We start from the raw sequence: 24725 nt of genomic DNA on the forward strand, positions 1-24725 counted from the left end.
AAACAGAGAGGTACAGAGACAACATGGGGCAAGACCGCAGAGGATGAAATTCCCTGTGGCAAATCCAGAAGTCTGCAAAAATGTGTTTTTTAAAAAGATTCAAAAGAAGGCACAGACTCAGCCAAAATGAAGAGATGAAGCAAGTTGAGCAAGGGTCCAAATCACCACATCCACAGAGGAGCAGCACTCCAGAGAGCTACCCTGAAGGACGATGAATTCATGTGCGACTTGTGCTGCTTTTTTCATTTGAATTTTTTTGGTCCCAGGGTTCACAAACTCAAGTGAGTCCAGGAACCAAAAGGACATGGAGTTGAGAGCATTTTGGATGAGCAGTTTCATGGTGATGAACATCACCATCAACCCCCCCCCACATGCACCCACCAAGTTCCTGCTTCTTCATGTGTGTGTTTGGTTCATTTTCTCTGACAGACATAGAGACAAAAGTGGGCTGGTATGATTTGAGTTTGATGATGACTCTGCAGAAGCTCTGCATTTAAGTCAAAGAGGAGCAGAACTGGTGCAGAGGTTTGATGAAGAGTCCGTCTGCAGGTGCAACAATGGCTGTGATGCTTCTCTTGCTGACCTTTGGGGTCGGGCTTGGATCTACAATGGTATGAAGCTGTTCATGCTACTTTGGTTTTCACAGTCTTGTCGTGCTTTGGCTGAAGTAGTTTATTCAAGTGCACTGTGAGTAATACTTAAACTAAGTGGGTACACTTGAAGTTTACCTTTTATATACTGTATGACTGAAAAGTATCATCAAAAATCTATGTCTGTACGACATCATCCTTTTTTTCAATCAAGCAGAAAACATATGCTTTAAGATCCTTCCTCTTAAAAATCAAAAAAATATATACACATATATACATATATATGTATATATATATATATATATATATATATATATATATATATATATATATATATATATATATATATATATATATATATATATATATATACAAGGACGACGTTATTGGTGGCAAAAATATAGAAATAAAATAAATGGCTCATGCATTTCTATCAACGGCACTTGACATTTCGAAGAGGATCACGGTGAAATGTATTCATGCTAAAAATAAATGCACAAGAGAGATACGCCGGACGCAAACCAACAACTGTGACACTCAGGGATGTGCTTTAACCGCATAACCACAAAATCACATGACTAGCAGTTCAGGTGAGCCTTGCAGCCTTGGCAGTGGAGTAACTAGGATCCACTACAGTATACTTAATCCTTCATGCAAGTTGTGTGTTCCCACTGTTTTCCAGGATGCTGTTCATGCACCACTTCACCTGGATCTCGCTCCCAACTCTGTTGATGACATGTATAAAGGATGTGATTCAAAAATGGAACAACTGGCAGCAGAGCTCTTGGAAAAGGAAAAAAGTATGAACCGAACCTTTACGCTGGCTTGGCATAAAGCACAAAATAAATTTGAAGCGGAATCCAAAAAGAAATTCCAACAGCGCCTCAACAAGATCCGCAACAAGATCCTGAGCAAGATCACTGGCAAGATCACTGGCAAGATCACTTTGAAGGAGAAAATGGCCGTCTACGCTTACACTCTTGACCAGCCCAAGCTTTATGCAGAGTTCAATCAGGCCGTGCGCACTGAGGCATCCTCCTACAGAACCACCTTCCAATATCACGCTCTCCACTTCTACCTGACCACTGCTGACTCAAATCCAAGCAGGGCAGGAGATGTCGCACTGTCTACCGCAGGGTTGGACTCAGCTTTTCCCGAGATGTTATGAACAAATCCTTTCGGTTTGGCTCATTCACCTCCAGCAGCATGGACGGCTACGCGAGCCCAGCATTTGGTAAAACATGCTTTATGATTGAGACCTGCTTTGGGGCAGACATTTCTAAATATTCTGAATTTCCAAATGAACATGAGCTCCTCATCCCTCCCTACGAGGTCTTTACAGTGACAGCTGTGAGGAAGAACCCTCTACCTACATGTGATGTGGAGTACCAGGTCAAGAGTACTGGAAATACACAGTCGAATTTGAATTGTGCACTTGTCAAAAAACATTCAGGCAGCTCAAATGCCTTCAAGCCTTCACAGATGTTTGGACTTTGAAATAAAAGAACCACCTGATGAATCGAATGATGTTGCTTCTTGTGTGCGCCATGCTACTTTACATGCACTGAATTAGCATCACTTCACCTCACTGACCCTTTTACATAGGTGGAACATTTGGACAGGACAGAAACCAGAGAAGTCAAACTAATGCAGAACATTCTGAAAAAGGTCTACTGCCCACATTTATAACTCTTTATGCTATGTGGCCTTTAGATTGTATTGTGGTAGAAACTCTTGATCCATGACTGTTGAAGACATGAAATGGTTCAGAAAATGTCCTAGTTAGATGGAAATATTTCAAATGAGTGAACTGTATAACCAATATAACCATTGAGAAAGAGTCAGGGTCTCGACGCTGCTGCTAAACTGAACTGTGAGTGGTTGGGAGGCAGCTCCATGTGATTATGAGCGTGTCAACACGCAGCCAGGTGTCTGCTGAAACTATTCTCTTCTGTACAATTTCTCCTGTCATCCACATGAAACCGCCAGATTAAGCCATTAAAAGTAGTGACTCAGACACAGGATGAAGTGAAGAAAACTCTGGTTTCATGTTGCTGTGTCGACAGGGAAAATGAACAATTTATGTTGTCACCCGCCAAAGTCTGTGCCAGAAAATGCCACTGGTAAATGAGTGAGGGAAGAAGCCGGTGAGTTGTTTTTAAACCTGATGCACCTCCCACTTGACGCCAAAGACTATTGGCACCGCAGAGTTAACTGCTAATGTGACGCCTCACTTCAAAACTTTGACCCTGGTAAACTATCAAGGTTTGCTGAGTGGTTTAAAAGTTGCCTTAAGACTAAATGCAGAACCAAAAAAATGCGCTCCAGCATGAGAAGAGAGAAAAAATACGTGTAACACTCCAAACAGCTACCCTGAAGATAGATTCACATGCGACTTGTGCTGCTTTTTTTTAATAGCTTTTTTTCATCCCAGAGTTCAAGGACAAAGGTGAGTTCAAGAACCAAAATGGACATGGAGTATAGAGCATTTTGGGTGAGCTTCGAAAAAGGCCACTATGCTAATCCCTCCCTACGAAGTTTGTAGTGATGTCTGTGAGGAAGAACCCTCTACATGTGATGTGGAGTAGTGGGCCATGAGTACAGGAAAGTTGAATTGTGCTCAAATGTCTTCAAGCCTTCACAGAACTTTGAAATAAAAGAACCACCTGATGAATCGATGAGTGTGCGCCATGTCACTTTACTTGCATTGAATTAGCATCACTTCACCTCACTGACCCTTTTACCGACGTGGCACATTCGGACCGGACAGAAAGGTGAAACTAATTCAGAACATTTTGAAAAAGGTCAACTTCCCACATTTATGAAGGTAGACGAGTGGATGCACATATCCAGTGAGTATACTAGCAGCAACAGTAACAACGGTTGCTAAAACATACTCATCATTTGTCATGACGAACAGCAGAGGAATTACACAAATATACAGTGAAAAATTGATGCTCATTGAGATCATGAGGAGTAAAATGATTTTGAAGGCTTTCCGCTTCACCTTGTCCCTCTTCCGTCGCTCTGCCAAGTTCTCTCCTGGTCCGTTACAACACAGGGTGCGGAGAACTGACAGGCAGCAAAAGAGCATTATGCAAAAAAAGACAATGTTTTCACCGAAATAGGTCATAAGATTCTGAACATCGAAGAAGGTGATGCAGGAATAGAAGCAGGAGGCTAAGCTGATCAGCCATCCAACAAAGGTGCAGGCCACTCTGAACCTCAGCGGCTGGAATCGGAGGAACAACACAGGATGAACGACGCCGACGTAACAGTCCACGCAGACGCAGCAGTGGAAGACGGGACGTGCCGTGTACAACAGTCCAACTGAGAATGTGTATGCGTGGAACCAGGGCCGGAAAGAGTGAAAATAATATACCAAGTAGAAAATGGAAGACAAAGAAAATAACAAATCGGCCACAATTATATTGGCAAAAAAGATGTCTGAATTGGGGTTCCCTCTGGTGTTTTTAAGGAGCTGCCAAAACGTGAAGCTGTACAGTGGGACGCCGAGGAATAAACTGGAGGAAATGAGACCGAAGGCGAAGTTCGGTATAAAGTGATCCATGAACGCTGTTGACGCTGAACTGTTCATTCCACTTGAAGTATTCATTTTATCTGCCAAGGGAAAAGAGAAGCACTGTGTGACTTATGTAAATCCAACTGCGACACTGAATTACATTATAATTCAATATACATGGACACAAAGGTACATCAGCCCCATTGTTTTTTTTTTTGTGTCCTCTGATAACACATGAATGAGCAGTGTCCAGGAAGAGAAATTTGAATTTGCCAACTTCATTTTATTACATCATTCTCGTAAGAAAATACAGTCAAATTCAAAAATAGATTTTAGACAGATGAACCTCACATTTCTTGCAAGTCTGAATGTAGACGTATTGGCGTAGACTAAGAAGCTTAACGGTGCTCTTCTTGTATATTCTGTCATTTTCATGAAGGGGTCTTGAAACTATCGGTACACATCCAGCATAAACAACAATAAAGACATGTAGTTTGTGACCCAAACCTGATGCTGAGCGCTGCCGTCGCTTTCCTCCCGCTGCTCTCTTGACCAGCTGAAACAAACAAATGAACAGCGACTGCAGTTTTTTCCACTTGGAATAATGCAATGACAAGAAAAACATAAACAAATCTGCTGTGTTTTACAAAGACAACATCATTTGAAAAGTGCTCCCCATTTGCATGAACTCAAAAAACAGAAATGTGCAGCTATTTCTTCCCCTTGTGATCATTTCATTTATCTTTTCCAGTTACCTTGGTAGATTTTTCAGATCAGAAACAAATATATTGAAACTACCTGTATGAGCTTCACATCACCCTGTCACTTATAAACATCAAAAAAGCTGTTTCTTGTCTGTCTATCAGCCAAAATGCTTTGGAAAAGCTGTGCAAATTCATAAATATAATCATAAGTAAAGCAGAGGATGTGGTGGAAGAGACTGACTTGCCATATGACCAAAGAAACAAATAAACAGTATCAACAGCCTGACAGCACCAGGAACGAAACTGTTCCTGAATCTGGTGGTTCTGCATCGGATGCTGCGGAACCGAAACTTCACAAGACTTCATGCAGTATTACAGTATTCGTATTGTACATTTCTGTCACTCAGTTTTGTGTTTTGCTACAGAATATTGAACTCAAAATAAATGCACCATATTGCTTTATGCAGGTATGAGGGGGTGTGCGCCCCCTACTGACCCTCCAGAAAACACATGATGATCATGTTCAGTACGATAACAATGCGTTCATGATCAAGTGATTATAAAGCGCGCAGCTGACAAAGTGCAAACAGTGAGATTGAACAGGTTGGAAGTGAAATAAAGTGTGGCTCCTTGAATAACATGGAATAGGACCAGCACAGCAGAAAACATAAAGTATCAGTTTAGTTTATTGAAGGTGTTTATGTCAAAAGCTGTTATCCTCTGCAAAAGAAGGCTCTGAAAAACTACACATTTTATGAAGTACATTCTAACATTGCTAGCAAAAATCGATGAAATTTTGAAAAATAGAATATTGCACATTTATTAAAGTGAATGACTTTACGCTCGAGCGGAGTTGAGTGGAAGCCAAATGTTCCCCCTCTAAATCTAACAAATTGAATAAATGTGTGCCTCAGTTTCAGTAGGGCTTGCCAGGTGTCTTGAGCTGACAGAGGGTGACTGAGGAGCCCACTCCAAATCCTGCCAACAAAGGCTCCGTGAACTGAGCTCTGAACTTATGAATGAGCTCCATGCTCTCTGAAACTGAGTAGAAAGCTACAGAATTGGCGGCGTAGTCCAGGTAGACGCCTATACGTGTGGCTCGAGGAGAGTTAGTAAGGTCGCGGTCGACTTTGTTGTGCCAGGCTGAGTAGCCTGAATCGGAGCAGAGGAGACTCCAGGACTTGTCGTTGTAGCCGAGCAGACTGTTGGAATTCTTGCCTTTGCGACTGATGCTCCTGTAGGCCACTCCGATGGAAAACTCGCCGCTCCACTCCGCCTCCCAGTAGAATCTAAAACCACTCAAGGCTTCTTTACAGAGCACTTGGGCGAAGCCGTCAAAGCGTTCCGGGTGATCCGGGTAAAACTGGGCGGTCTTCTTGCGGCTGACTTTATGGTTCCCATCCGACAGGACAAGTTCTTTGAAGGCCGTGTTTGGATCAAAGGACATCTGAAATGCGTCTGAGGGGAATGAAAGGAATGGAAGGAAACACTGCTGTTTGTAGATATCCAGTAGATATGAGTCACATTTCTACCTACATCTCAAGAAGTCGCTTCTTGTTTTTGGTTCCTGAAAATCCATCCGAGCAGGAGCTGTAGAAGAAATATATTAATTGATTTAATCATTTATCGATAGATCTGTGTGCATTTTAGGAGCAAAAAATGAAATGGAAATGTTGCTTAGAAACTGTGTCAGAGAGCTAATGCTCATGCTCCTTGCTATCCATGATGCTACATGCTACATAGCCAAACAGAGGCTCATCTTTGACTGTAAATATTGTACATTTATTTACAGGACCAAATGAATTCGCTGTCAATTCATCGCTAGTCATATTGTTCTGAGTAAAGAAACTGACACTTTTTTCACAACATCATTTTGGGGGTGCAATAAATAAATATTACGGAAGAGAATGGGGCCAGTGACGGAAAATAAAATGACTTTAAAGTGAGAATTCACTGGCCCTTAATCCTCTTCTACAGAATATGGTATTCATGAAATTGAAATAAAAAACTAAACTAAACAAAAACAATGTTGAACAGCTCCTTGTATTTGATCTTATTTCTGTTTTGACAATATGCCGACAGGGCCTGGACGGAAACAGTGTACAAGGGTGGGAGAAAGGGAACGAAAAAGAGGCAGAGCCTCCAGGAAAAAACAGATGAAAAGAGGGAACATGAACATGAAAAGGAGATGTGTAACTTGACAGGATGTGGTGGAAGAGACTGACTCGCCATATGACCAAAGAAAAGGTCTGTTTTAGCACATGCTAATATTCTTAACGTATTCAGCTACAGGTGACTCCAGATCTCATTTGTCATCCACAGTTTGCATATGTAAAACCATTCCAGAGTCAGACATATTCTTTATTGATTGTTCTGACTCCACTTGTGCAATAGCATTGTCAAACACTTAAGATGAGTCAGATACCTTTTGTCCGTGTGTCTCCGTTTCTTGGGAGCAGGATGTAAATCGGAGTTTCACTAACTGTGGAGACGATGACATTTACGAATAATTGTCAGAGATCAACGTTATCATTCAAAAGTGCAGATGAAATCAAACCTGTTTTGGAGATCTTGCTCTGTTCTTTGGTGCAGATGTCGTCCAGATGTTCCTTCATATCTGTCGCAGTTTTGCTCATCTCACTGAAGGAGAACTGAGGATTGATGAGGACTTTGGGCACCATGGCCTCCGGAGGGACGCACAGCGTTGGGAAATTCTGTTTCACCCCAGATATTTCTTTTAAGAATATGCAGCTAAAGCACTTAAGTACGTTCCTAAACAACAACAAATGATACTCTGCAAAGTTGTGCTTGTTTGACCTGTAAAAAGTGAATGTTATCCTCCGTCTCCAGGATCTGACGCAGCTCTGTGTCTCGGCGCTGCAGCTCCTGAATCTCCTGCTCCAAACGCTCCACATAACCTTCGGCTTGCGACATGGCGGCCTGCATGTTAGCCATTATCATCTGATTCATTTCCGCCTTCCAGCGCTCCACTGCCTGCAGCATTTCATGGAATGTTTTGTCGCTCTCTGCTTGCGCCCGCTGGGCATTGCTCTGAGGGATAAAAGGCATCAGTCACTTTCATTTTGAAAACAAAGGGTGGCGACATCCGACTAACCAACTTACCTTGAGAACGTCCACATTGTGGCGAAGTTCCTGCAGCTCCTTCAGCCTCTCTTGAATTATGTGCTGAACTTCAGACTGGGTAACAACCAGCACTTTCTGATGGAGGACATCATGACACATCGATATCATGAGTCGTGACAAGCTGGTGGATGGCATCTTTGCTCTATTAGCTTTGGCTATATATTTTTTAATTCATAAAGAAAAAGTACGATGATAAATGGAAGTGAAAACAGTCTTCAGCTGAGGCACATAAAATAAATAAATAAACTGAATGGTACATCATTTCCAAAGAAGTGGCGCGTAACATGCAAAATATATTGGGAGATGAGTAAAAAGAAAAAAAAAATCCTACTTGCTTTTCATTCCGTTCCTCTTCTGCCGAGGTGATGTTGTGGCTGCGGTGCTCTCGAACTGTACACAGCACACATATGCACATCTGATCAGAGCGACAGAACAGCTCCAGGCCTTTCTCATGCTGGGGACAGATCTTCCTGTCCAAGTGTCCCGTCTCATCCACCAACTTGTGCCTCTTAAAGGTGGAGGACTCGTAGTGCGGCTTGACGTGCGTCTCGCAGTAGTAGGCCAAACACACCAGGCACGACTTGACGGCCTTGCTGCGGCGGCCGACGCAAAAATCGCAGAAGGACTCTCGCTGCATGTGGGGGAACGGCGTGAGCTCAGGAAGGTGGTGCCGCCCGTTATGGACGTCTGGCAGGTTCCGTCTCAACACAGGACGCGGGGTGAATGTGGCGCGGCACTCTGGGCAACGGTAGACACCGATGTGGTCGTACTGGTCCCAGTAGATCTTGATGCATTCCAGGCAGTAAACATCGCCGCATGGAATAGTGACCGGATCTCTCACCGTGTCCCCGCAGAGAGGACAAAAGGCTTCTGGAGGTAATGGGAAACCCGACTCTGCCATGACGCCAAACCTTCCACAGCAAATGTATTTTTGAAAAGAAATGAGCAGCAAATGAGTGCATTCCTTTTTCCTGCTCACACTTATATGGAACACCTTGTTTTTGGTGTCAACAGTCTCTAATGTCACCCCCACCCCTCACCCTGACTCGGAATGTGCTATGAAGCTGGAATTTCAGGTTCACTTTCTTATATGGGAACACAACAGTCACATGAATAAAGTACAGTGGTACCTCGGTTCTCGACCACAATCCGCTCCAGACGGCCGTTCGACAAGCAAATTGTTTGAAATCTGAATCGATTTTTCCCATTGCAATGAATGGAAAAAGAAACAATGCGTTCCAAGCCTTAAAATAGGCTTTTGTAGGAGTGAATGTCGAGTGTCTGCTGCAGGTGCGCTGTTCCTCTATGTGTGTGGCCGCTGCATGTGGGAGGGGTTGCTGAGTGAGTGACGTCTCTCCAGAAGTGAAGAGGTGCCCGGTGTGTGTCCAGCTCTGAATGTGCGCTTCTGTGCAGTTTGGCTGTGACAAAGTCATAAACCAAGTAACGCTCTGTCCCAGACTCGCCTCATCCCTGTCCCAGCTCCAGCCCACAACAGGACATCAAACCCTGGAGTGAGCGCTCCAGCCTCGGAGGTGTGGAGAGCGAGCACCTCCCCTGTGACACTCTACCACGGTCCAGTGAGGAGACAGGAAAGGTTTCACACCTCATTATGAAGAAAAAACAGTCAGTAAATGTAGCTAACTGGACACGTCTGCATACAGAGGCTGCGTTATACACAATAACAAAGCGCATCATGGGTCAGCTGATCAGTCCGCGCACGCTATGTTTTTTCCGGCTTTTTTCAGGGGCGTACAAGGTCTGGATTTTTGTTCGAAATCTGAAGCAAAAAAATCTAGAAATTTTGGTTTGAATTCCGAGACATTCTAAAAACCGAGGCACCACTGCACTTCAATAAGACGCACTCCGAATGATAACAACAAATCTCTGTATTTACTGTTACTTTTACAAGTTTCTGCGATGACACTAGCAACGGCAGCTATGGCAGGGGAGGTCACACGAACGCAGGGGTTGAAAATGTAAACCAGAGCCAGACATGATGTTTATTTACTGTACAGTCTGAACTGTATATAATTGCAGTGTCTCAACTTATTCAGTATTCAAAGGTTCTTGCGGTCCTCATGAATGAACTTCCTCGAGTTTGACACATGATCTAGAGACTAGCACTGAAGGTATTTGTTGAGGCCAAATCCTTTCGGGCTTGCATGAACCTTAACATCAAGGTTTTATAAGCAACATTGTTTTCTCACTCATTTCTAGACAATATTCTTGTGGTTCATTTTTTGTCCCGTAACTTCCTCTATATAACTTCTGCATCATTCTGACATGTCTGTTTCATCTGATAACTCAAGTTCCTCAGGCGATAAAGCACAAAAAGTGCATTTATCATTGGCATATTATCTTTTGTCCCATGAAGAACGTTCTGCGTCTCATATGGTCGCACAGTATCATGATGGTGCGTGGTGACTAAACATTTCTGTTTATACTGTAAACACCATCAGTTTCGCTGAGAGCCAGCCAAGCAATTTTTAAACTGGCAGAGCAACGTTAACTTTGCACACGAATCAGTTTTGAATTACGCATCTCAAACGCAAAGATGAGTTTAAGGAAATCAGTCATTGCTTTATTATGAAATGATACAAGTCTGTCTTGGCCTTTTTTTTGGCCCTCTGCGTCTCTCTATTTTGCAATTCAAATTGTTCAAGTGAATCTGGTATCAGGATTTATTTCATGTCTGTCACATATTTTACATTGGACATTTATCATCTGGCTGTAGTTAGTTAATATATTTAATAATCAGTCCATGACCTGTAATATATTTATTACTTTATTTTACAATAATACAAACATACATTGTAGATACTGTAGCTGTATGATGCAAAATTATATATATATATATACACTATATATAAATTATAAATTATAAATATATATATATATATATATATATATATATATATATATATATATATATATATATATATATATATATATATATATATATATATATATAGTGTGTGTGTATTTATTATTAATCTCTGGAAGCTATGTAAGTTGAAATGTTTTCTCTATTTGAAAGGTAGCTGCGCTTTGTTGTGATGCATGTTGGATGTGAAAACATACTGAAAGTTATAATTTAAATCATCAAAATACGATATTTGGCGTTTGTCTCACATAGTAAGTCACATCTACGACTTCTGTCCACTTCTTTCAACAGTAGATGTCACCAGTGAGGATTTGTTGAAGCTTTGATATTTTTTCATTTAAATGTATATTATTATTTTTTATGATTATTTTGAGTAACTAAATGTTATCACCAGTGTTTTGGTATGACAGAGACCCTAAAGTGGTATAAGAGAGAGAGAGAAAAAAAAGGGGCAACTACCTGTTGCGCTCAAAAACAAGTGTATCTTTATTTCCTCAAACTATAATCAAACAAGAACTTATGGAATTGAAATTCATTCAGATTATTCCCTTTGCAGGTGACCGCAAAGCTGCCGATAAACGCTCAAAACACTAGGAACACACGTGTTCGGTAACTGATCATCATTCCCAGCTCTGACTTCCCACTTCTGCAGTAACTGGAACATTAGGAATATTTCCATTACCATCCCTTAAAATCACGCGTTATTAGCATGTGCACCTGACAGTATTTTGTACCCACATTATTCCACTTTTTTGTGTGTTTTTTTAAGGGCTCTGTACAAAGGCTCTCGAGGGCAGGCTGGATTTGCGCCATGGACCTTGAGTTTACCTTGCATGAACCTTTACATCTGAACATTTTTTCTTTATAGGCAACAGTGTTTTCACACTCTGACTAATGTCGAGACAACATTCTTGTGGTTCATTTTTTGTCCTGTAACTTCCTGTATATAACTTCTGCATCATTCTGACGTGGTTGGTCTGCTGCATCTGATAACTCAAGTTCCTCAGGCGATAAAGCACAAAAGTGCATTTATCATCAGCATATTATCTTTTGTCCCATGAAGAACGCTCTGCGTCTCATATGGTCGCACAGTATCATGATGGTGCGTGGTGACTAAACATTCCTGTTTATACTGTAAACACCATCAGTTTCAATGAGTGCCTGCCATACAATTTTAAAAGTGGGAGAACAATGTTAACTATGCACAGAGATCAGTTCTGAATTATGCATCTAAAAAGCAAAGTTTAAATGACGTGCTGAAAGAATAACAGTCATTGTTTTCATGTGAGAGGAAACAAGTCCAAATTTTGAAAACAGACTTGAACTCTAACTCACTGCTGATCATGTGAGGAAAGTATAATGAAACATTTTTTGTGAGTTTGTGTATTGTGTAACTGAAGTTATGGAAATGTTGGTCAAGGGAGGAGGAATAGGCGACTGCATTTGGGTGGTGTTCAGGATAGGTGTGGACTCAGCTGTCCAAGGGTGTTACTGCCACCTGATGTCCCAAACTGAAAGACTCATAGAGACCACTTCACATACTGTACATGACTCGCATGTCTTATGATAACACGCCAGAAGGGATCAGTGTAGCTGCAGATTGGTGAGAACTTAACCTCAGGTGAGGAGCCTTGCTTTCACTCTCACTAGTCATGAAGGCCTCCGCCTGATCGATGGATGTATCTCTTTTTGACCATTCTAGCACTTAAAGTGAATCTGTTGACAAGGGTTCCGTTCATGGAAGCAACTCACATATTTTATGTTTATATGTCTTATCTAGCCAACATGAGTCAGTCCACGTTCCATAATATACAAGTGTTTTGTCTTGATAATACTTTACTTTTGCAATTAACTTCACCGTATATTTAGATTTAGATACATTTTTTTTACATATATTATATATATTTAGATTTTATATTTGTTTTCAATTTCATATATGATATTCCATCTTTCTGTTATTTATTGTAACTGGTATGCAAGTTAAATTTTTGTGTCTGTTTGGAAGGTAGCTAATCTTACAACATGTAGAAAGATATAATGTTGTAAAATAAAAAAAATAATAAAATTAATAACAAATTAAAGTATTTTATTTGACTTATTGAGTCACCCTTCCTACTGTTAAACACGTGTTTCACAGAACCTTTGATTTTCATTTATTCACATTTTATTTCTAGTTAAATCACATCACAAGTGTTTTAATAAAGCCTGCAGAGGGGACATTTTTGTCAGCCCACACGACTTTATTCAGTCATTGACACTGTGCATGAAAGACGAGTCCTTTGAATCATAAAAGGTTATTGAGTTATTTAATGACAGCAGCAGAAATAAGTCATGCCCAGAATGACTGAGAGCAATATTTATTCAGAGACAAGCTACAGTAAGTAAGACACACCTGTGTTATTCAGGATGTAAAGAGAACATGAGACACTGAACTCCCCTCTTTACACACACACATGACATTCCTAGCCGACGGTGACTGAACTGTTTAACTTGTGAATCCTCCTAAATGATTCCATGGTTGGTTGAAGATGCATTATCGGTGATACATCACAAACATAAAAAAAATAATAATAATAAGGAACTGCAAACTCGATGAGTCAAAAATAAATAAATAAATAATTATAATAAATAAATAAATAAGAATATAAGTCATAATAATAAATAAATGAAAAAAAAAAGATGGTTAATATCCATCCATTCACCCTCATGGAATTAAAAAAGCAGCCATTTAGAACCACAGCAGCTTGGTGCCAGGATCACGTGAGAGAAGTGGAAGTGAGGCCTTGAAATCCTCTGGTTGTCTGACCAGCTATGATGTCATCATCAGTGCTGGCCGGTCCCCTCTCCCTCCTCTCCTCCTACTTCCGTGCTCATGCCAAGATCCTCCAGCATCATTGTGTCTGGGAGTGGCAGCACGGAGGAGAGGACGGGCCAGCAGACCAGTCAGTGCCAGTCAAGATTGCTCAAGATATCTTCATTCCGTAAAAACAAAGCAACAGCAGGTGAGCTGACCCTGTCGGATTCGGCGTTACACTGTCAGTGTTCAGTATTATTATAACTGCTGAACCAGGTTTCTCGGCTCTAGATGGTCTGGCATCTCAAATTGTTTAAAGCTCAGCTCTTAAAGTTTTCTTGAATTAAAACTGCATGTTTGAGGCTTTGCTTAGTGCTGCAGTTCAGTTCAGGGGAAGTTTCCTTCTGCTTGTTTATCCACCACAGAGTGAGCTGCAGGGCGGCCGTTTGTGAATGTAGTTGATTCAATTAAAGTGGCTTGAGAGCGGCGCGAGCAGCCATAATAAAATCACACTGATGGAGGTGGAAGTGAGCCTGTGCATGTCAATGCCGTGGTCGGCATTTTAGAGACAGCGATGGGCGTTAAGAGAGGAAACTCATACCATATTGTGTTTATTTCAATGGACTTCTCACAGACTGTATCATAAATCACTGTTTTTTGTTTCATTTAGACGTTACAACAAAATCCCCATTTCCTATGCACTGTTTTGTCCATCTAGCTGTCATCTTAAGTGGACCAACAGCTCACTATTTAGTGATTCATGACATATTTACTGTGTCGTGAAGCCTCATAGACCCATCACTGATGGGTAGATGAGGTTTCATGAAACAGTGCCCTGATTTTCAGAGGCCACCAGATGGCACTGTCTGCTGTAAAAGGTTTGGACTGGAACAAGTAATGCAATGAAACCTTACATCATTTCTAAACCAACAGCGCCATCTAGTGGCTTCTGAAATCAGGACACTGTTTCATGATGCTTCATCTGCCCATTATGACTATTTAGCAATATCATTTAGCGGCCGAGCTGCATTTTACCTACAAACATGGTGGGTTTTGCTAAAGTAAAACATTGAGGTCATGACAGAAGATGCAGACATGTGCTGAACTCCACAGTAAACCACCACTGGTAAATATGAACTAGTACTTTTTTAACTTTGGAAATGGTGCTACCGACACAAAAGTTTATTAATAATGCTGTTTGGAAAATAATTGAAGATATCAAGGATATGGACCTGCATGTGAAGAACCTTTCAGAAACCTGCTCATGAGGGGTGTGAGGGGTCCACTGTTCTGAGACTTGACCCACCAGGGCCCTTCAGTCAAGGTCCAAACATTGTTTAGCCCCATGTCTGGGATTTAGCTTGAGCTATTGTTAGCACTGCAGCACTGCTTGAGCTTTTGCGCCAGATGCGGTTTAACTCCCATAATGTATTGGCATTGGGACTTAAGCACGTTATCTTGACGCAGAAGTCCACCTTTAGTGTTGCATGCTGACGCATTAGGCCTTCAGTTGAAGCACGGTCCTGAAACTGTGGGTGGCGTGTTGTGTTAAGGGAAGATTTCAGTGGTGCAGTTGAGCGTGACATGCCACATAAATCAACGATCATATTGCTTTCCATTTAAATCCACCTTTTCCTTGAAGAAAACAAGTTTTTTTCTGGTAATGCTTTGATGAAAATGCCAGAATATACCGCGAGAAATGCTGTAATTGAACTAAGAGCAAGTTGTGTATTCTGTTGCGTGTCTCCATCAGGATGGCTGAGAACACCGTGTCAGACATTGAGACGTCCTTCAGGAAGTTTGCCGTCCACGGTGACAGCAAGGCGACGGGAAAAGAGATGAATGGGAAGAACTTTGCAAAGCTGTGCAAGGACTGCAATGTCATCGACGGGAAACACGTCACCACCACAGACGTCGACATTGTGTTCAACAAAGTCAAGTACATTCACATACTGCCTTCTAATAGCATTACCTGGACACAAAAGTTATACAAACGTAGACCAAAGACCTTGTGGAGAAGATTGTTTTTATTTTCCACATTTCCTTAACTGGAAGTTTAGGCAGTGTTTTTGGCAAAATGAAAACAATGATTTGTGTTTTATTGTGTTGTTTCTCAGGGAGAAGTCTGCTCGTGTGATCACCTACGAGCAGTTCAACACTGCGATGGAGGAGCTAAGTCTGAAACGTTTCAAAGGTAAAAGCAAGGACGAAGCCAAGGAACTGATCAACGGCCTCATTGCTGGGAAGGAACCTGCCAATGCTGGCGTCACTGTAAGTACCGCTCACCAGATTCATTTTGGTCTACACCAATGCAACAAAAGTATATATTCAAAACCTGTGAATCCCCCAACCAGAAGCCTCATCTTTGGTCAAAGCTGTTTCTCTCTCAGCATCACCAGTTGGACACTGAAGACAATGAAGCTTCACGATACACTGTCCTCATTTTCTGGAACTTTCTGCTTTGTAGTAATCTTTGTTGTCGAACCAATATCAGTGAAACATGACATAGTTTTGAAATCTATTTTTCGACACATCCCTGCTTGTCCAGTTTCCTCATGAAGCCTAACCAAATGTACATCTGTTACCATGAACCTAAACGTCCCACCAGGCGTCTCTTTCTCCGTCACCAATCTAGCTATGGGATTGTTGGAGACAGTACTGTCTCCTGGTGAATACTGGATAAGGGTCTAGTCATTTAAGCGCCATCGTCGCAAAATTGGGAATATGACGCCAGGATGCTGTTCAGAATCAGAATCAGAATAGAATTTATTGCCATTGTCAGTGGGTTCCACCAACTAGGAAAGTGCTTCGAAATAAAGTGCTATTAATAAAATAAAATAAAATAAAATAAAATAAAGGCTTATCACAAATTTAACATGATTTACACAAGCAGATGGCGGTAATCCGTAACTTAAATCTTAGCAAGATTTGTGGGAGTTTTCTGGTGAATAGAAATTGAAAATGTTCGGTGGTGTTCGCAGTCCCACCCATCATTATTGTCATATTATATTGTTATTGCTATCTCTGTATCATCTGTAAACGTTGTAATTCACTGTGGTAGGCGCATGATGACGTATTAAACAAATTATATGTGTCAATTTCCTCCCATCATACAGAATATTTTTCTATTTTACTGTATACATTTAACTGCCATCGTCCATTTTCAAGCTTATACTGAATGCTGTCACTCATATCAGTCGAGCAATTCACATCGGCAGTGATTTCCTTCACCACTAGATGGTGCAAAGTAAACCTTTACATGTAAAAGTGAGGCTGGCTCCATGAGAAAAAAGGAAAAAGAGGGGGGATGTCAACCTCCATGCGGCCGACAGGATGACCTGTACTACCAAAGATTTCCACCTCACTACTTCCTGTCTTCCACGTCAAGTGTTGAGACTGAGGGGAATGTCGTTCTTTCTCCCTTCTTATTGTAGAAAGCGACAAAGGCCGGCGCAGTGGACAGACTGACGGACACCAGCAAGTACACTGGGGCTCACAAGCAGCGGTTCGACGAGTCGGGGAAAGGGCGAGGAATTGCTGGGCGTGAAGACATTAAAGAGAACACAGGCTACGTTGGTGCTTATAAGGGCAGCGGCACCTACGATGACAAAGTCAAGGAGGGCAAGTCGTAGCTGATGGTGACAGAATATTCATCAACATCTACAGTATTTCCAGAGTAGAAAGCTATAAATAAATAAATAAAAATAAATAAAGACGCAAAAGACAGAGGTTTATTACTAATACGGACTCATTAAATTAACCCAATGACGAAGTTTGTGTGAAGAAAAACATTTGCATGCTATTTGTGATAATTATTGTATTGAGTGAGTCATGTGAGACAACTAATGTAAATTAAATCTGCCATAAATCAAAGTATGATTGTTATGACTTTTTAGGTTTTTTAATGCTTCATCGCAATTTTTTTTTTTACATATTTGCATTAAAAATGTTACGGCATAAGACTGAAACATTGATATTTATATAGCTTCTGTTGACGCCATGACTGGCTTTTCAAAAAATAGATCCGATCGTATTTCACATGTAAACAATGGGTGTTTGTCACGTCTCCCTGGAGGGATCACCATCGCCACAGTGCTGCAAACGTGTGGAGAAAGCTTTACCACACAACAAGCAGCTACTGATGAGGATCTTTACTTTCATTCACTTTCTGTTATATATCCAATTTCTTCCCAAAATAGCTTTACAGGTCAGATTTAAATGTGCTAGTAACGTTTTAGTGATGGTCATATTTCACCTGACCAGCAAAAAGTTTATGACTAAAACCAAGGCAGGTTTCAAATGGGACTCATTTCATAATGAGGTGAATGGAAAACATAGTGCTTACATGATGAGGTTTCGTGAAACAGAGGCTTCATTTTCATAGCCCAGCCGGTGTCACTCTTGGTTTTAAAACAATGCAAACCTTTATCTTATTGCTTGGCTACAGTCAAAGTCATTTCAGAGCGCCATCCAGTGAACTCCAAAAGTGGAATACAAAAATACCTGACAATGAGGCTTCATGAAACAGTGTCCTGGTTTTCAGAGGCCACTAGATGTAATGTTTGGATTTTATTGCCTCCACATTTCACCAACAGTATTGCACCCACTTGTAGCACAAGTTATCAATTCCAATTGACCATGAGCTAAAAACAACACGGAAGTGAGGGCAGATGATGGATATTAGACAATAGTGTTGTCATGAGCCCTTGCTTCCACTCAATTTGACATGTAGCATGCACGTAATCACTTGTACTTGAACGGTACTGTTGACTTGGTGAGCACTGGGTTCCTGTTTGCGATGGGTAGATGAGGTTTCATGAAACAGTGTCCTGATTTTTGGAGGCCACCAGATGTTCGCACTTGAACTAATTCACATCATTTCTAAACTAAAAGCGCCATCTAGTGTCCTCTGAAAATAAGAACACTGTTTCATGAACCCTGCAATACTGTTTCATGACACCTCATCCACTCATCACTGGTCACCACGACTGCAGGTCCAAGTAAAGTCGAGTGTCAATTAATTTTACAGTTTTTTAGTTTTAAAACCTGAGCTTGGTTCTGATGGAATGCAGCCTCCTGCCACAAGGGGGCAGTAGACTGTAAAAACACATGCATCCCTTTGTGCCGTAGATGATTTAAGAGATGACAGATGGCAGCCACAGGCCACAGAACATTGAAGGATCAGATTAATAAAGCAGATGCCAGTTCAGATCCTTCAGACTTGTGGTGTTGCTCACAGCTGATTCATGGACTTTCATCATCAGAGTAAACACCAGAAGCTGCGCTGTTCGGAAGAGCAGGGCGGTGAAAAGATGAATCGCACATTAGTAGAGGATCACCTGGGTTATTTTAAACAGCAAAAGTGATTCTGGTGTTGGTGACAGGAGTTTGGACCAACTCCTCTGCCCCGGTGAAACACTGTTGAGAGGTAAATCCAACCCCAAGAAGCAGCTAGGAACAGGTCACATGTCAAATGCCAGGCCACAGTCTCTCATTTCAGACATCAATTCTCCACACTAACACCACTTCAATAAAGGTCCTCCAGTAAGTGTTCACAATTTGTGTCACTGATTCCCAATAGGGGTCAACTATAGAGACATAATCCAGACAGGTAAGCTCTCCAAGCTCCACCATCTTATCGGTAAATCTGACACCCCTCACCTATTTACCTCTGTATAGGTGTCTCCTCGGCACCATACACAGGGGCTGAACTCTGAAGTCACTAGGGATTTTACTGCATCGCTGCTGGAGCGGTCCTTTACTGGCAACGCCTCCTAGGACTGGCGGGTTTCGGGAAAGGGTTGGAGACATGAGCACAGAGGCAAGTGAGGCATGTCAGTACATCCTTTTCTGGTTTTAGCTTCCACATTATACACATCCCATCTGTGATCCAAAGACTGAGGAGGCTCTGTCTGATCAGGTGAGTGCTGTTCAGCTTATTCACTTATTCAACCATATTATTATATTCCTCGCTTTGTTCACAGATATTTTTCACGTGTTACACATGAGAGCTTATGAGCGTACACATGATAATGATGGTTATAGAAACATAATAATAAAACGGATGATCCAAAAATAGTAAATAAATAATACATTAATATTTTATTTTATTTTATTTTATTTTATTTTATTCCGAAGCACTTTCCTACTCCCCACTGACCATGGCAATAAATTTGATTCTGATTCTGAAAGCCAACAAAAAGGCATTTTAAAGATGTCATTGCTGTTTTATTACACCAGGACTTAAACCTCCTTTGATAGCAACACACTCTCACCCACGGGTGGTTCCTTCAGCAACCACATGGTGCTCTTTGGCCACAGCTTGTGGCTGATTCTGACTTCAGTGTCTGATAAAATAAGTCATATTAACAGGCACCAACTGTTTATTTAAAATGATTTTAATAATTTTGTTGTTTTGGAGGTTTGAGATGCGCTCTGTATTATGCATGCTGTTTGTCTGGACACTGCTGGAGAACCAGACGAGAGCTGACACGCACCTCAGCAGCCTGCGAGCTGCGGCGGGTAAACAAACTCCGTCTTCATCATCATCATCATCAGACATCACACGCCAAACCAAGAACAATGTCTTTGCAGCATTGTGGCGCGGGGAGTTTCCTTGTGCAAACTGGGACTGCAAATGTGCGTTCAGTCGAGCACGAGGCTGCTGTTGTGGCATCCAGGAGCTCCGAGAGCTGGAGGATGAAACCCTCCTGAGAGTCGTGGAGTTGTCCCGCAGCTTGTCCCAGCTTGGAGACAGCATGCTCAAGCTCATGGGTAAAAGCTCCGGCTGAAATCCAAGCACGGCTACGTCGCAAACATTCACCGGACATTCTTGTTCTCTCCACCAGGAAAGAGCAGAGTTGTTTTCAGCGCTCATTTGAGGCCAGCGAGCACGTGCCTGGGACCGTTCACCAGAAGCACGGCTATTTCCTATGACGTCATCACCCTGAACCACGGAAGCGGATACAACCCTGCTCTGGGTAGGAGATGGAGTGAAAGACCAACTAGTAGAACACATGTCTTGAGTCAACATCCAGACAGGAAATGCAATGTCTAACTGTGGGGGGAAAAAGATGAGTGAGTTTGTTCCAGTTGTTGACAATAAATAATCTCAAATGAAATAAAACCAACAACATACAGGAATTCAAAGATGTGCAGAAGAAAGACTGTTAATAAATAGAAACACTAGCTCATACAATAATTCATATCTAATTTGAAATGCACTTGGAGTCAGTCTGAGATTTTTATTTTATGTATTTATTTTCTTTTAAGAATCAACACTATCTAGCTATTTTTACAGTGTCCTCATTCCTCCAGCAGATGGCACTCTCTGCTCTGTAGACCCGGTCAGAGTTTGTAAACAGTCATGACATCTGCAGAACCCTTTGTTTCATGTGGTTTGCTGTGTAAAAAAGGGCAGTAAAGTTAGTCCTCTCACTGAGAAATGAAAAAAAGGATCCCAGCAACAACTTCTCTGAATGTTCCAGGGACTTAAATCCAAAGTTTGGCTTGTTCTGACCATTAAGATTTGAAAACCTGTTTTTCGAATGAACATTCATTTTATTTTTTTGATGGCATTTGACTGTCCGTTGCTATAATCTTTGGCTTTGAGCAGTTCTTTTCAATGAAACCTGTAGTTATTTTAAACCTACAGTGCCACCTACTGAGCTCTGAAGCCATTAAAATGGCAGAGCTGCATCACAAAGAAAGATTTGTGTATTCAGGTGGTATTATAGAAGAACCGATGATCAACATTTTCCTGTCAGTTTCATTGATATTCCTGCATCAGTTTGACGGCTAAATAAAATCACACATCCTAGATAAATGAATATACAAACTTAAGAATATAAAACACATTTAAACACATAACATAACTGACTCTTCAAGCTATAATAGTTAAACATGACTTTCTCATTGAATTGAAAACTGTGATATAAATTCTAATGGCAGCGTGCATTTCATTAATAGAATAATTCTATTATAAATATGAGAGAAATGATGATAAACATACAATATGTCCCATATATATATCGTTTGCATGATCATACTTCATTCATACAGTCGCTGTGAATGTAACTGAGACGTGCTGATTCAGCAACAGACACTTTCCCCAGGGGTTTTCACGGCTCCCTGCTCCGGACTGTACTCCATCTCCTACTCGGTCTACTCAAAGCTGGCCCTGCCGGGGGACCGGATGTTTTACAAAGTGCGGCTCATGAAAAACGGGGTCACGGCAGCATCGATGTGGGAGCAGAACAGGGAGGACTCGGAGGACAGCGGCTCTCAGACAGTTCTGCTCCCGCTCCAGCTGGGGGACCAAGTCTACGTGGAGCTTCTCGGGGGCCGGCAGCTGTGCGGGAATGTGGAGGGATCAAACACCTTCACTGGCTTTCTACTGTACCCTGAGCAGTGACCTCAAAGGAGGAAGAGAAAGAGGGGTGAATAAATGAATCTTGATGTTCAAACTTTTCCGCCCTTGCTTTTTTGTTTATGAAATATATGCATCCACTTGGGCAGACACATAATTCAGTTCCACATTTATATGCAGACAGCAGTGAGAAGTTGCATAAATAATTCCGTTCCCTGTTAATGGAGATGAGTTTTTCTCACTCTGAAATGAGCCGTTTACAGCTCCAACACCTATAAGCGCTCTGCTATTGTTGCCCGGGGTGTGAGTTCAGATTTGACAGGAGCCACTGTCCTGAATCAGTCAAACCTGAATTGACTTTTTAGGTTCACAATTCTCGGTGGCATCATTAACAGCTAAGTGAGGCTTCATCAGAATCATTTCACTGATCCCGTCAGACCTCATCATCACTCACACACACGGAATTTCAATGGCATTTTACCCCCCCTCCCTCCTGAATAATTCCTTATTATGCATCCCGAGAGGCTGGACCATAAAATATTGCATTACTGAAAATTGATTTTAAAAGCTCTTTAGTCAAAAAAGGCCTAACGTGTCTTTAAATGTAACTGAATTTATGGTTAATGGTTTTAAAGGTTCCACGTCAAGGAAATTAGATGGCTTTTATACTTCCAGGCATCCGAGACTTTGATGCGTTCTGGGAAAACAAGCACTCAGGAAGAGGAGCTGAGAACCTGAACACTAGCCAGATTTACTATTGTTTTTCATCCATGCAAAATAATCCATTGGAATTGTTCACTGAGGAAACAATCTTTTATTCATCTGGTGTGATCGACCGTATGGACGGGAGCGTGGGCGTCCCTGTGGGGCCTCGGTTCTGATGGTCCGAGCGCTGGATGGGATTTTCCCGCTGGCTGCTGTCTGTCAGGAAGCTGGTGATCCACTGACAGGAGTGAGGCCGGGACGCTGAGCTGTGTCAGCTTGGGCTGCAGGATCTCTGGGACAATGGTGCTGAATACAGAGCCTGAATCCACAGATGGAGCGCTCACACAGGTCCCAGAGCTGGCGAGCTGTTGCAGGATCTGACTGTTCTGTCGACTGATCTTTTAGCCCTGTAGGCAAACTAAAATGGATTTGGAAGTGATGTCCTTCAAGAGTGTCAACAGCAGCCTTTGAAGTGATTTCATGACCTCGTTTCGCAGGTGAGCTCCTGGGTTTGTACGCAAAAGCAAGTGATAAAAATAAAGTCATATAAGGGGAAAAGCACAGAATGTGTGGAACTGGATGACCTTTATAACCCACTGAATTACAGATGAGGTTTCGTGAAACAGTGTCCTCATTTTCAGAGCTCAAACAGGTGATGCAGTTGAGACAGCAGCAAATAAAAACGTAAAAAATTAAACCTATTTTTTTGGTCATTTCAGAGCAGCTTTGTGCATCAAACCTCACACTATTTTCAGCCAAGGGCACCACCACCTTCTGAGCTCAGAAAAATGATTCGCTCAGATGTACTTTATTTGTCCAGATGTCCTTTATTTGTCCCACAGTGAGGAAATGCCATGCGTCACAGCAGCAAAAGCTCAGACACCACAGACATACACAGACAACAATGATGTACACAAAGCAATAACATACACAAATATAGAAAGGTATACCACATTGTAGTCAAAATAAATAAATAAAGAACCTTAGATTTTGATACTTACATTTTACAAAGTGTAATTACGCCATGACATATGCTTAACCTGTCCTGTTTGACTTTGCAATATATTTTATATTAACATTCTTTAAATAAAATCATAAATAACACAAGACCTTTTTTTAAGTGGTGAATATCTTAGTAATGGGATGTCGGGAAAAATATGTAAAGATTATTTTAAAAAGGTGCTTTATTAGAATGTATTTCCCTCAATATCTTCAATTCCAATTTTAAGCAATTTGTTTTCCTTTTTACCACCATACGCTTCGAATTTGACCTATTTTTAAGATGATATTATCAGCTCCAAACCTTGAGCTAAAAGTATAAAAACATGGGTCACAAAAATTGAGAACACTTGTAGCACAACTCCTGCAGCAGATGGCAGCATTGCTCAGCTTCTTCAGATCGCGTGTGAACGTCTGGAAACATTTGGATTGCTTTATCATGTGGTCCTGAACAGCAAGGGACACTGAAGAGACAAAAATAGGAATCAAAAGAATACAAAAATAAATACAGAAAATAAACAGGCGCATCTTGGTGTTAACCGCAAAGGACGCGATATACATCCGAGGGAAGTGAAGTAAATAGAAATGGAGGTGGAAGGGATTGTGTTTGACTGAGGAAGAAATAGTTCAAAACAACAATGTAAAAACAGCAAAGTAAGTGCTGCAAGAAAGTCACAAAAAAACCGCCTTTAGAGAAAACCACTCACATTTTGTTAAAGGAAGGGTCTTGCCGGGTGCATTGTGGAATAATTCAATGTCCCACCGACTCATATAAATGTGTGCGCTCGTGTGCGCTGGCATGCATATTGTACTTAGTCAAGCGTCTTTGACAGGGCACAGATGCTGAACCTGCAGGAGGTGAGTGACGACCGCCTGCTTCCTGCTTCTGTTTTTTTCTCTCACTGAGCTTCATCATTTAAACAGGTTCTTCCACGCCTCTATAGTATAGTGAGTTCCATCTTTGTCCCTGCCCCTTCTTTGCCTCCTCACCAGTGAGCTTTTGAGCTCTTTGAA

The 24725-nt window shown here is 41.5% G+C and overlaps 4 protein-coding genes across 7 annotated transcripts; 3 read left to right on the forward strand and 1 right to left on the reverse strand.

The window, feature by feature from the left end:
• The first annotated feature begins 469 nt into the window (after positions 1-469).
• Positions 470-1899, forward strand: LOC128754535 (ecto-ADP-ribosyltransferase 5-like). The gene is made up of 2 exons (XM_053857229.1): positions 470-611; positions 1273-1899. The coding sequence occupies exons 1-2, from the start codon at positions 531-533 to the stop codon at positions 1756-1758; spliced, it is 567 nt and encodes a 188-aa protein (XP_053713204.1). The 5' UTR covers positions 470-530; the 3' UTR covers positions 1759-1899.
• Positions 1900-3246: 1347 nt separating this feature from the next.
• Positions 3247-8935, reverse strand: LOC128753894 (tripartite motif-containing protein 16-like). Of its 2 annotated transcripts, XR_008413884.1 has the most exons (8): positions 8293-8935; positions 7941-8036; positions 7635-7868; positions 7375-7531; positions 7243-7299; positions 6354-6407; positions 4621-6275; positions 3253-4211 (listed from the first exon to the last, which is right to left on the reverse strand). XR_008413884.1 is itself a non-coding variant. In XM_053856063.1 (7 exons), exons 1-7 carry the CDS (start codon positions 8860-8862, stop codon positions 5734-5736), a joined length of 1710 nt encoding a protein of 569 aa, XP_053712038.1. In that variant the 5' UTR covers positions 8863-8935; the 3' UTR covers positions 3247-5733. The 2 variants fall into 2 exon arrangements, 1 of the variants encoding a protein (XP_053712038.1); XM_053856063.1 differs by having other exon boundaries at positions 3247-6275.
• Positions 8936-13169: 4234 nt separating this feature from the next.
• Positions 13170-17577, forward strand: LOC128754284 (tubulin polymerization-promoting protein family member 3-like). Of its 3 annotated transcripts, none has more exons than XM_053856787.1 (4): positions 13170-13222; positions 15393-15578; positions 15757-15910; positions 17074-17577. In XM_053856787.1, the coding sequence occupies exons 2-4, from the start codon at positions 15394-15396 to the stop codon at positions 17269-17271; spliced, it is 537 nt and encodes a 178-aa protein (XP_053712762.1). In that variant the 5' UTR covers positions 13170-13222; position 15393; the 3' UTR covers positions 17272-17577. The 3 variants fall into 3 exon arrangements, with proteins under 3 accessions (XP_053712762.1, XP_053712763.1, XP_053712761.1); XM_053856788.1 differs by lacking the exons at positions 13170-13222; positions 17074-17577 and adding exons at positions 13614-13847; positions 15994-16698; XM_053856786.1 differs by lacking the exon at positions 13170-13222 and adding an exon at positions 13638-13847 and having other exon boundaries at positions 17074-17575.
• Positions 17578-20085: 2508 nt separating this feature from the next.
• LOC128753322 (complement C1q-like protein 4) lies at positions 20086-22052 on the forward strand. Its single transcript, XM_053854907.1, has 3 exons — positions 20086-20413; positions 20488-20619; positions 21754-22052. The coding sequence occupies exons 1-3, from the start codon at positions 20086-20088 to the stop codon at positions 22050-22052; spliced, it is 759 nt and encodes a 252-aa protein (XP_053710882.1).
• The last annotated feature ends 2673 nt before the right edge of the window (positions 22053-24725 follow it).

Source organism: Synchiropus splendidus, chromosome 2 (assembly GCF_027744825.2).
Source record: "Synchiropus splendidus isolate RoL2022-P1 chromosome 2, RoL_Sspl_1.0, whole genome shotgun sequence".
NCBI lineage: Eukaryota > Metazoa > Chordata > Actinopteri > Syngnathiformes > Callionymidae > Synchiropus > Synchiropus splendidus.